The sequence below is a fragment of the Salvelinus namaycush genome, chromosome 8, assembly GCF_016432855.1.
Source record: "Salvelinus namaycush isolate Seneca chromosome 8, SaNama_1.0, whole genome shotgun sequence".
In the NCBI taxonomy this organism is placed as follows: domain Eukaryota; kingdom Metazoa; phylum Chordata; class Actinopteri; order Salmoniformes; family Salmonidae; genus Salvelinus; species Salvelinus namaycush.
In genome coordinates this window covers 57,112,839-57,125,665 of record NC_052314.1, presented here as the reverse complement: position 1 = coordinate 57,125,665, position 12,827 = coordinate 57,112,839, and the positions used below count along the sequence as shown (strand labels likewise).

The following is a 12,827-nucleotide window of genomic DNA, read 5'->3' as shown; positions in this document are numbered from 1 at the left end:
ATCACATACATGCATGCAGACACACATGGCACACACCCACACGATGACACTAGTACTTTGCCATTGTACTACTGAGATTGTAAGGCAAATGAATTAAAACTGATTCATGTGAATGGACAGAAACAGAAAATTGAGGCAATAAGATTTATTAGAACAGTATGTCTCAAACACGTTCTTTCTCTGACTAACTCTATCCTCCAATCAACAGATCAACCTGAGCCTGCTCATTGCCTCATTGGCTGGATTCCTGTTGCCTGGATACCTGATCTATCACCGCAGGAACCTGATGCGAGAGGAGGTGGAGAAGCGTGACAGGGAGGCCGCTAACCAATCAGAAAGAGAGAGAGAAACCTTACGGCAATCAGAAAATGGCCATACCAAAAACCATGCTAATGGACATCTCAGCAATTAAGCCTAAGAATCTTGACCAAACTAACAGTCAAATATCATAGTCGTTAATTGTAAAATATCATTATAGACCATCGTCATGATGATGACATTGATGGTTGTCATTTTCAACAAGGACAGTGATGACGATGTTGTGCACTGGAGTTTGGACTTGGGTCCATGTCGCCCTTTAGCCCTTTTTAATTTGACATCAAAATACACACTCAATATACTTATTAGTGTTTTAGGTATGACATGCCAAAGAAATCCTAAAATATACATTTAACTCATTTATTTTATTTATAAACATGGAAATCTCAATGGAAATCGAGGTTTGGCAATTCAATAACTAAGCAATAATATTTACGATGACCAAAAATTCAATGAAGGTTATTAGTGCCATTTCAGGTCACCCTTCAACCAACCGGAAGCACAGCTCTCAGTATTCTGTAGTAGACAGGAACTGGATCACTTTCGCCATCAGATTGGCTGGTGTAACGTTGAACTACCTCCCCCACCCAACTCTCACCACACCACAGTCACTTCATTCATTTAGGCCTAGCAGCCAGTCTGGTAGTAATATTTTATCAGTCAGTGTTTGTTTGTCCTTCCCGGTTCCCTCCCTGTATCTATACTTGTCTTTATTTTGTCTGTACATCCAGCGGAGAATACAGATTAGGAGGAGACAAAGTGGGAATGGTGGAGAAAGGGAACCTCAGTTTCCAAATCCATGTGCCTAGACCACCAGCCCAGGGGGCCTGCACATCCCTATTATTTTGACTATCAATCTGCACCTGCAATCTTTCCCCGTGTCCCCTTCTTTATGTCCATGTCAGACCTGTCATTGTAAGTCCACTAAGTACTATGCCCAGTTGGTCAAGTGTGCGGCTGTGTCTGAAATGGCACCCTATATAGTGCACTACTTTTAACCAGGGCCCATAGGGTAAAAGTTTGGACACACCCTGGGTCACTTCCGCTATGTCCCTGTGTTCATCCCAGAGTTAGTATTTGAAAGTCTCCGTGCATCACAATGTGTCCACCCGAAATGTGGGATGAGTCCCAAATGGCACCCTATTCCCTATATAGTGCACTACTTTTGACCAGAACCATATGGGCCCTGTTCAAAGGCAGTATACTACATAGGAAATCGGGTGCCATGTGGGACACAACCTAGGTTTTGAGATGACATCATCATCCATTGTCGTTTCAGCCAATCATAGCTAAGTTCAGGACAGTGGTACGGTGTATGAGGTGTTGTGCAGGCACAGCCTAGTTTGTAACAATATTGATGGAATTTTGTTTTTAGAGAATCATGTTATTGAACTTGTTGCATATCATGAAATTGGAACGTGAAATGTCTGTGTAGTTATATAGAAATGCCAAATCAGTACCCGAAACCTTTAAGGTCAGCTATTACACTTGCGCTTTTACGGAGAGCTGTAGATTAGTTTTACAAAAAAGTATTTATTTGTATAAACGTGGGAAAGAAAGAGCACTTGACGAAAGCTGATTCAATCTGGAGAACCAACCAACCAAACATCTTGAAATTTTAAACAGTATTTACAGTTAACAGTACCGTATGAGAGAAAATCATATACAGATGTGTTGGCTCAAATCAACTCCAAAAGCTTGAATCTGGTCAACCAACCGTCTTCAGTGTTTAAAAACAAAACATTATTTACAGTTAACAGTACTGTATGAGGTCAAATAAAACAGTATTTACAGTTAACAGTACGGTATGAGGTCAAATATAACAAACTGTATTACTAGTTAACAGTACTGTATGAAGTAAGATGGATGCACCTGAACCCCAATATCACTGTCCCCATGACAACGACAGTAGAACCACCTCATTGGAGCAGGGCTTCATTTAGCAGGTACATTGTGGCTGCTAGGCTATTTATTTAGGGTACAGAACATCCCAAATGGCACCCTATTCCTTATATAGTGCACGACTTTTGACCAGAGCCCTATGGGGTCTATGGTCAAAAGTAATGCACTATATACACTATATAGGGTATGGGGTGCCATTTATAATGGAGACATAGTGTGTATGATGTAGTAGCGCTTGAATCTAAAAGATAATACTGTCATGTAATAATGAATTGAATTATTCATAAATGAAATGTGTGTGCTTTATTGTAAGTGCCTGGGAAGCAAGTATTTTTTTGTGCTAGCCTGGTCCCAGATCTGTTTGTGCTCTTGCCAACTCCATTGCTCATTGTCAAGCCAAACATGGCATGACAATGAGTGAAAAGAAGTTGACATGATAGCACGAACAGACTGGCACTCGGGCTACTTTTGTGCCCATTCCCACAAAGAACAATGTAGCGGTATGTGTAGTACCTATAGAAGCCTGAAATGCACTATGAGAATGTAAAGCCATAGTTTTGCTGCATATGCTTGTTGGAAGTTTTCTCATCTTTTTAAGACTTGAGAGTTGCTTTGCTATTTATTTAATTTGCGCATCCGATAAAGAACAGTTGGTTCATCCACATCACAGTTGCTCTCCAACTATGCCTCTCAGAGTAGGAGTGGTGATCTAGGATCAGTTTTGCCTTTTAGATCATAATGAATTAGATAACATGGATAGGGGGCGACCTGATCCTAGATCAGTACTGCTACTCTGAGATGCTTTATGAATACAGCAACTTTCACATATTTCCACCGCTGTGTGTGAGAACATCCATTATTATCACTGATCTTATAACATTTGTAATAATAAGATCATATTATGCGGGCAATGTGGTGAAGAGAATCTAAGAGGATCCAAAACAATGTATTATAAATAGGCCATGAATAGAAAATGTCATATTTAAAGACATGCTCCGGAACTTTGACAAAGAAGTATTTTTTTTCAACCTCCCGCTTTGGGTTGGATGTGTCAATGTGTAGTTCATACATGCATAATTACTGTCTTACCTCAATTAGCCACGAAATCCAAAGTTTGAAAGCGACTGTTTTCTGGAAGCTGTGTGGCGCCATTTTCCATACTTTTTCACCCACGTGGGAAAGCCCCCTAGCAATTCGAGGTTCAGCCAATGAGCTTTTAGCCCCTCGCCATTTGAGTGACAGTTAGCAAGATGCACAAACAGCAGAGCGAGAGAGAGAGCGAGCGAGCAATGACGTGGTGCACATATCTGCACATATGTGATGTAGTACGCAATTTCCGGGGACCACTTTTGGCTCGTGAGCATTACTTTCAGAACTACTGGCTAAAAAGTATACACAAGTACCGGAGAATCTCTTTAAGTGATTTCACTGATGTTTTTGGGGTGCTTCTCTTTGTGAAGTAATAAATGAACAGATTTCAACTTGCGAGCCTGTATTTTATTGGTTTTATAGTCAACATGACCCAGGTGTGGGTCATTAGGTAATTCCTTGGCTGAGGGATTACAGAACTGTGGACTTACAGACCGACTCTACAGAGCCCAAACATGGCTGGTGAGTAACCTTCTCAAACTGTAATAAGACAGTTCTACCTGTAAAGATAAGGGTGTAACTGAAGCCTACATCAACAGGGCAAGGTGAATAGTGTCTTTTAGTTCATATGAAGTGGCAAGGACATAAGGAGGCTTGCAGTAGAAGTTGACCTAAGATCCGTTGTTTTTTAGGTAGGGATTGGTGTTGAGTAAACTGATCCTAGATCTGTGTCGAAGGGCAACTTGTAGCCTACCTGGAGTGGGACGCAAACTGCACGTACCTTTTCTTTGCAATCGTGACTTACACTGAAAGAGAAGGACGCATTAGATCAGGGGTTGTAAATCAGCCCATTCTTTCTTAACCTTGTTCCCAGTCTCAATTGCTACCGCATAAAGAGCCGACTTGTAGATAAGATGAATTATTATTTTTTATATTTTATTTAGTGAGCGTCCAAAGTTGAGAGAGTCTAAAGTTGTCAGAGAGTTGAAATGCAAAGACACATTTCCTGTGAAATCACGTGACGGTCATAGAGATGGGTTACAGCGTTAGTCATAACAGTAACATTGTTTACGATCTTCAGATATGTTCTTTAATATTTGATACAGGCTTTGCTATCTCCACCTCTGCCCATAAACCCTCCTGAAGGCTGAGGCCTCCCTGTGGAGTCTGGCGCATAACCCTCTACTCCGAATCTTATTCCGTCAGTTTATTGAATAAACTGGCAAATTCCATGCGTGAATTGTGGCTAACAAGGACTTTTGTCTTGTTGTGTAACGTAATAAAGTGTCCACTAATACATGGCAACAACGACCAAGAATGTAACATTTACATTATCATAAGAAGTAAGAGCTACAACAATTAAAATTGGGCTCGGAAGAGTAGATTCACATCTACTGAAATTTTTTGAAAATGGGACCTTCAGTAGTACTTTTGCTGCAGCAAGGGACATTGATAACGTAGCAAACTCTCTCACAGGGTGACTCCAAGCGCAAAAGTCATTAGCAAGCATCTAAGATATAATATAATATATAGTGCATTCGGAAAGTATTCAGAACCTCTGACTTTTTCCACATTTTGTTATGTTACAGCCTTATTCTAAAATGGATTAAATGCATTTTTTATTCGTCAATCTACACACAATACCCCATAATGACAAAGTGAAAAAATTGGTTTTAGTAATTTTTGCAAATGTATAAAAAAAACAAAAAAACAGATACCTTATTTACATTAGTATTCAGACCCTTTGCTATGAGACTCGGAATTTAGCTCAGGTGCATCCTGTTTCCATTGCTCATCATTGAGATGTTTCTATAAATTGATTGGAGTCCACCTGTGGTATATTCAATTGATTGCACATGATTTGGAAAGGCACACACCTGTCTACAGTATATAAGGTCCCACAGTTGACAGTGAATGTCAGAGCAAAAACCAAGCCATGAGGTCGAAGGAATTGTCCGTAGAGCTCCGAGACAGGATTGTGTCGAGGCACAGATCTGGGGAAGCGTACCAAAACATTTCTGAAGCATTGAAAGGTCCCAAGAACACAGTGGCCTCCATCATTCTTAAATGGAAGAAGTTTGGAACCACCAAGACTCTTAGAGCTGGCAGCCCAGCCAAACTGAGCAATTGGGGTGAAGGGTCTTGATCTTGGAGGTGACCAAGAACCCGATGGTCACTCTGACGGAGCTCCAGAGTTCCTCTTTGGAGATAGGAGAATCTTCCAGAAGGACAACCATCTCTGCAGCACTCCACCAATCCGGCCTTTATGATAGAGTGGCCAGACGGAAACTACTCCTCAGTAAAAGGCACCTAAAGACACCTCAGACCATGAGAAACAAGATTCTCTGGTCTGATGAAACCAAGATTGAACTCTTTGGCCTGAATGCCAAGTGTCACGTCTGGAGGAAACCTGGCACCATCTTTACCTTTGAAGCCTGGTGGTGGCAGCATGCTGTGGGGATGTTTTTCAGCGGCAGGGACTGAGAGACTAGTCAGGATCGACAAAAAGATGAACAGAGCAAAGTACAGTGAGATCCTGGATGAAAACCTCCAGAGCGCTCAGGGCAATGACCCTAAGCCCACAGTCAAGACAATGCAGGAGTGGCTTTGGGACAAGTCTTTGAATGTCCTTGAGTGGCCCAGCCAGAGTCCGGACTTGAACCCGATCGAACATCTCTAGAGTGACCTGAAAATAGCTGTGCAGCGACGCTCCCCATCCAACCTGACAGAGCTTGAGAGGATCTGCAGAGAAGAATGGGAGAAACCCCTTAAATACAGGTGTGCCAAGCTTGTAGCGTCATACCCAAGAAGACTTGAGGATGTAATCACTGCCAAATTGTGCTTTAACAAAGTACTGAGTAGAGGGTTTGAAATCTTATGTAAATGTAATATTTCAGTTTGTATTTTTTATATAACTTTGCAAACATTGCTAAAAACCTGTTTTTGCTTGTCATTATGGGGTATTGTGTGTAGATTGATGAGGGAAAAATCAATTTAATCAATTTTAGAACAAGGCTGTAACGTAACAAAATGTGAAAAAAGTCAAGGGGTCTGAATACTTTCCGAATGCACTGTATGCAATTGAGGAGACACTTTTATCCAAAGTAACTTAGTCATGCTTGCATGATAAAAAAAATAAAATGTATGTGTCGTTTGGGAATCGAACCCACTATCATGGCATTGCAAGCTGAGCTATGAAATTGTCCATTTGAAAAAGTTTTGCTGAAAAGTACAGTAAATAATTGTGTGTGTGTGCAAAATATATCCGATAACGAGGGCCAGCCCTGGTCGCCTGGATGCACTGGTGACAACAAATAAAATAAAATAAAATGTTATTGTCATGTATGCTACCGGTCAAAAGTTTGGACACACCAACTCATTCAAGGGATTTCTTTATTTTGAATATTTTCTACATTGTAGAACAATAGTGAAGACATCAAAACTATGAAATAACACAAATGGAATCATGTGGTAACCAAAAGTGTTAGACAAATCAAAAATATTTGAGATTCTTCAAATAGCCACACTTTGCCAAGAGTGTTCAAAGCTGTCATCAAGGCATTCTCTCAACCAGCTTTTCCAACAGTCTTGAAGGAGTTTCCACATATACTGAGCACTTGTTGGCCACTTTTCCTTCACTCTGTGGTCCGACTCATCCCAAACCATCTCAATTTGGTTGAGGTCGGGTGATTGTGGAGGCCAGGTCATCTGATGCAGCAGTCCATCACTCTCCTTCTTGGTAAAATAGCCCTTACACAGCCTGGAGGTGTGTTGGGTCATTGTCTTGTTGAAAACAAAATGTTAGTCCCACTAAGCCCAAACCAGATGGGATGGTGTATCGCTGAAGAATGCTGTGGTAGCCATGCTGGTTAAGTGTGCCTTGAATTCTAAATAAATCAGACTGTGTCACCAGCAAAGCACCCCCACACCATAACACCTCCTCCTCCATGCTTTACGGTGGGAAATACACATGCGGATATCATCCATTCATCCACACCGCGTCTCACAAAGACACGGCGGTTGGAACCAAAAATCTCCAATTTGGACTCCAGACCAAAGGTCAAATTTCTGTCTAATGTCCATTGCTCGTGTTTCTTGGTCCAAGCAAGTCTCTTCTTATTATTGGTGTCCTTTAGTAGTGGTTTCTTTGCAGAAATTTGACCATGAAGGCCTGATTCACACAGTCTCCTCTGAACAGTTGATGTTGAGATGTGTCTGTTACTTGAACTCTGTGAAGCATTTATTTGGGCTGCAATTTCTGAGGCTGGTAACTCTAATGAACTTATTCTCTGCAGCAGAGGTAACTCTGGGTCTTCCATTTCTGTGGCGGTCCTCATGATGGCCAGTTTCCTCACAGCGCTTGATGGTTTTTGCGACTGCACTTGAAGAAACTGTCAAAGTTCTTGAAATGTTCCTTATTGACTGACCTTCATGGCTTAAAGTATTGATGGACTGTCGTTTCTCTTTGCTTATTTGAGCTGTTCTTGCCATAATATGAACTTGGTCTTACCATATAGGGATATCTTCTGTATGCCCCCTCTACCTTGCCACAACACAACTGATTGGCTCAAATGCATTAAGAAGGAAAGACATTCCACAAATTAACTTTGAAGGCACACCTGTTAATTTAAATGCATTCCAGGTGACTACCTCATGAAGCTGGTTGAGAGAATGCCAAGAGCGTGCAAAGCTGTCATCAAGGCAAAGGGTGGCTACTTTGAATAATCTAAAATATAAAACAGTTTCTGGTTACTACATGATTACATATGTGTTATTTCATAGTTTTGATGTCTTCACTATTATTCTACAATGTAGAAAATAGTAAAAATAAAGAAAAACCCTTGAATGAGTAGGTGTTCTAAAACTTTTGACCGATAGTGTACTTGCAGGCTTCTCACACAGTGCAATGGTGACAAAAGTGACATACTGTAGTAAACAAATAAGTAACAAAGGAAGGCAATTCAGAATTGGCCTGCCTGTGTAAAAGCAGCCTTAGTCAATTAAAAATGTGCTTAGAGTTTGAAACAGCCTTTTTGATGATCTGTTTTGAGATTTGTATTAAGCATTGTGAAAATGTACCACATAGGCTACTTGTGAAAATTGCACCAAAGCGATTGACAAAACAAAGATCAAGCAGTAACGGGTCTTATGGTTTGTAGCTGAAGTTCCCTGTCCATCCACACAGAGGCACTACTCTCTTTAGGCAGAAGTCACTTACACAGATCAGCTTACCCAGCCCCAACCCCAGAAATGAATGTAAACCAGCTCCATTTTGTTGAAAGAAGAGGAACGAGGACAAGGCAACTTATTTCTTGAATATACATTGAATTTTCTAAAGAATATCAAAAGTCCAGTTGGATTCAGAAATAGTTCTGGTTGGCTTGTACTGAACTTCAAATGTATTTTCGTAGTCTATTCCAACACTCTAAATATAAGCATCACTGTTTGCCAGCCTACGTGCATTGATTTTCTAACTTTACATTTTTACATTTTTTAAATACATGTTTATGTTGTGAGTAGTAGAACTGTATTTAGATCAAATCAATATATTTATAACGAATATAAGTCTAAAATGATACGTTCATGTTTCCTGTGCACTGGTGAAATTGGAGAACCATTTTTTTTGTATCATGTGATTTCTTGTAAATCAGTTTGCACTTGTTTTGGGTAGCCACCTTCCTTAACTGTGCACTTGGGGAGGAAGTGTCTGGTGGTGCTAGAGGCTACATTGTTGAGCCACACCTTTTATTTTAAACATCTGGGTTAACCCCCTCTAGGATTTCTTAACATTTAATTTATTCCCACATCCAGCTTCACTATGTTTCATGAGTCTAAAGATGATTTTAGTGCTGTTTATTTTATTTATTTCACCTTTATTTAACCAGGTAGGCCAGTTGAGAACAAATTCTCATTTACAACTGTGACCTGGCCAAGATCAAGCAAAGCTGTGCGACAAAAAACAACACAGTTACACGTGGGATAAACAAACATAGTCATTAACACAATAGAAAGATCTATATACAGTGTGTGCAAATGGAGTAAGGAGGTAAGGCAATAAATAGGCCATAGTAGCGAAGTAATTACAATTGAGCAAATTAACACTGGAGTGATAAATGTGCAGATGATGATGTGAAAGTAAAAAATACTCGTGTGCAAAAGAGCAAAAACAGTTAATAAAAACAATATGATGGATGAGGTAGGGAGTTGGATGGGTTATTTACAGATTGGCTGTGTACAGCTGCAGAGATCGGTAAGCTGCTCTGATAGCTGATGCTTAAAGTTAGTGAGGGAGATATGTCTCCAACTTCAGCTATTGGTAGGTGTTTGTTGCGTTGGCCTGAAGTATAATTTTTATTATGATTGTATTAGTCGATATGTTTACCATATATGGTGCCGCTTGTTGGGTATAAATAATTATAAACATGTTTTGTGAATAAATAGAAAAGATATCTGTACCTAAGACAAAACTCAAACGTCAAAGAGACACCCTTACAAAAAAAGAAAATCGTTTTTAAACTGCAGTAATTTGAGGGCTGAGGGGATTGGGTGTGTCCTTTAAGTGTTTGGACCGCCACCGTTGTGGAAACATCTTTCGAAAATGAGCAGTTGCCAAGAGAATAACGTTACTGTGGGTGTGTCTATGGGGCGGACCGCATGAGTGATACTATAAGAGCAGTTGTTCTGTTATCTGGACAGATCCATTCTCTCTCACAGGACCTGACGGATCGACTCTACAACACCCAAATATGGCTGGTGGTGAGTAACCTACCTACATGGTAATACGACATATGGAAACTCATGTCTAGTATTTGTTTTTCATGTTCTTCAAAAATCAACTACGCATGTAATGCTGTCATTGCTTTGCTTTTTAATAACAATCTTTTTGATTCAACCATAACTGTAATATCCCATGGAACTCTTTATGCCTTGGAAGAAGTGAGGGAGTAGCTCTTTATAAACAGATTGCTTTATTACTAAACTGGAGCATGGTGTAACAGACATGCAGTAGCAGCCAGTGTTGCCAACTATTTTTCAGCGAGAATCACGGGTTAGGGCCTTGATTTGTTGCTACTGTAGATTATGCTTTGTCGATGCCACGACACAGATGCGGTCCTTGATGTAGCGTTTCGCCCCCTCTCCCGCCGCACACCCCCTCCCCTTGTGCTTCTCTGCCTGTGTGCGCGCCGTTGCTGTGAATTCTGTTGTACAGACAGCTTCTTTCACTCTCGTTTGAGGCAGAATTGATATCTGCGGTCGGGTGCGGGGTAGACAAACAGCACCACTAACTCATATTCAGTACTGCACCACCTGTTGGTGTGTATGTGTAATGACGTGTTAATACCGCATACCACAATAACGCTTAGTCAGTTTTGATAGATTAATTGTTTGTGATATTTTATATTTCATTGCAGAATGCACAGGATTATTGTCATTTCGTGTTGCAGTTGCATTTACACAGTTCAATTGATAGAAAGCCATTGCTAATTTGTGCACAGTTTAGGTTCTACAGACCAAACATGTTTGACTCGGATGTCAAGAAGAAAAGTAACAACAATGTCTCTCTGTCATCCAACAGTGCAGAAAAACCAAAATGAGGCACTGAGGATTGTTCTGGTTGGGAAGACTGGAGTTGGGAAGAGTGCAACAGCAAACACCATCATGGGGAAAAAGGTTTTTGAGTCTAAACCTTCCCCTGTTTCTCTGACAAAAGAGTGTGACAAGGCTAGAGGGGAGGTGAATGGGAGAGAAGTTGCTATTATTGACACTCCAGGCTTGTTTGACACTAACTTATCACAAGAGAAGACCCTGAAGAAGATTGCTAAGTGCATCTCCTTCTCTGCTCCTGGGCCCCATGTGTTCCTTGTAGTGATTGCTTTGGTTAGATTCACACAGGAAGAGAAAGACGCAGTGGAGATGATTCAGAAATTCTTTGGAAAAGATGCAGCAAGATACATCATGGTCCTCTTCACAAATGCAGACCAGCTTGAAGAAGAACAAACAATTGAAGACTTTTTACGTGCCTCTTCAGATCTTCAGGATGTCATTGCCAACTGCGGTGGGCGGTATCATGACTTCAACAACAGAGATAAGAAGAACCGCTCCCAGGTCACTGAGCTGCTTGAGAAGATAAACAAGATGGTCACGATGAATGGAGGAAGCCACTACACCACTGAGATGTTCCAAAAGGCTGAGAAGGCGATTGAAGAGGAGACGAAGAGGATCTTGAGAGAGAAGGCAGAGGAGACACTCAGAGCGGAGGAGGAACTAAAGGCAAAATATGAAGGAGAGTTCCTAAAGAAACAACAAGCCATCCTAAGTACAACCACCAGCGCATTAGCCAGATCTGTAGCTGAAGGACAAAACGACTTCACAAAAAATTATTGGCGCTATTTGAGCTCTTCGTGTAGTATCCTCTGAGGTGGTGTCATCAGAAAAAAAACAATGAACCTTGGGATGGCATTAGGCATGTGACAATAGAACAAGACATGAAGTACTGAAGAATAGGGGAAAGAGCACCACAATACTATACTGCAAATCACATGACTTTTCATTAATGATAAAGTGGCATGGCAAATAATATTAGGATAGGACTTGATTTGCCCTTGATGGCAAGTGATGGCCCGGATGCCAAGTGAACTCATACAATTTGCTTACAATCATACCATTGAGTGACCTGCTTTAAATGCTGAACCTAACGGAATCTGCTAACCCAACTTAAAATATCTGAAGTATATCATTGTTTTCCATCATCCTGTGTAACAGGTAACACAGACGACTGTAATATCAGAGAGAAAGAACCTGAATAATCATGAGTGTAATGATACATGCATACTTTGAGGTGTATTTTATATATTGATCTTGAGATTGGGACTTACTCCTGCATCTGGCATTTTTGAATGTGACTGCATGTACCTAGAATTCGGTATTAAAGCTATTGCTTCAACTCCACCTCAGACTCAAGTCTTTCACACGTTTGTGTTTATAGAATAATTGTACTACTGCATTCACCGATACAATCCCTATTAGATCAGTGATTACTACAAGGAAGGAATGCATTTTATTGTTTAGAAGGAAGAACCCAGGTCTACTTGTGGAGTTTAACTCCAACCCAAAATTAGCACTAACATCCCATCACTAGAGGGCCATAACTTGGTTTACCCGGGGCGTACTGACGAATTAAAAACGTCCTTCAGTGATTTTTTATCTTTAATTGGTGATAATCAATATCCCAAGTATAAATACAGTAAAGTACTAACAAAACGTTTTTATTAGACACAACTTCAAGGAGTTGGTCTGATGGGAATCCGTGATGTCATCGGCCACCCTTACTTGAGGAACAATAGAGAACAAAATAGGATTGCCCCCCCACTTGTGCAATGTCATGACATACCTCAACCACCTATTGAGATGTGCCTTTTAAGTAAATCAGGTGTTAGAGGTGAAAAGGAGACTGGAGTACCACTTTAAGATCAGGAAATGAGGCAAACAGGTGTGGGTCATTAGGCAATCACCAGACA

General features: G+C 40.6%; 2 protein-coding genes across 2 annotated transcripts in view; both read left to right on the top strand.

The window, feature by feature from the left end:
* The window catches only part of LOC120052885 (large neutral amino acids transporter small subunit 3-like), a 34,938-nt gene extending 31,394 nt beyond the window's left edge, over positions 1-3,544 (top strand). Inside the window, exon 15 of the mRNA XM_039000083.1 lies at positions 209-3,544. Within this exon, the coding sequence (XP_038856011.1) occupies positions 209-412 (204 nt within the window). The 3' untranslated portion in view covers positions 413-3,544. The remainder of the gene's footprint in view (positions 1-208) is intronic.
* Positions 3,545-9,954: 6,410 nt separating this feature from the next.
* LOC120052884 (GTPase IMAP family member 7-like) lies at positions 9,955-12,258 on the top strand. Its single transcript, XM_039000082.1, has 2 exons — positions 9,955-10,065; positions 10,886-12,258. Exons 1-2 carry the CDS (start codon positions 10,056-10,058, stop codon positions 11,725-11,727), a joined length of 852 nt encoding a protein of 283 aa, XP_038856010.1. The 5' UTR covers positions 9,955-10,055; the 3' UTR covers positions 11,728-12,258.
* Positions 12,259-12,827: the final 569 nt, after the last annotated feature.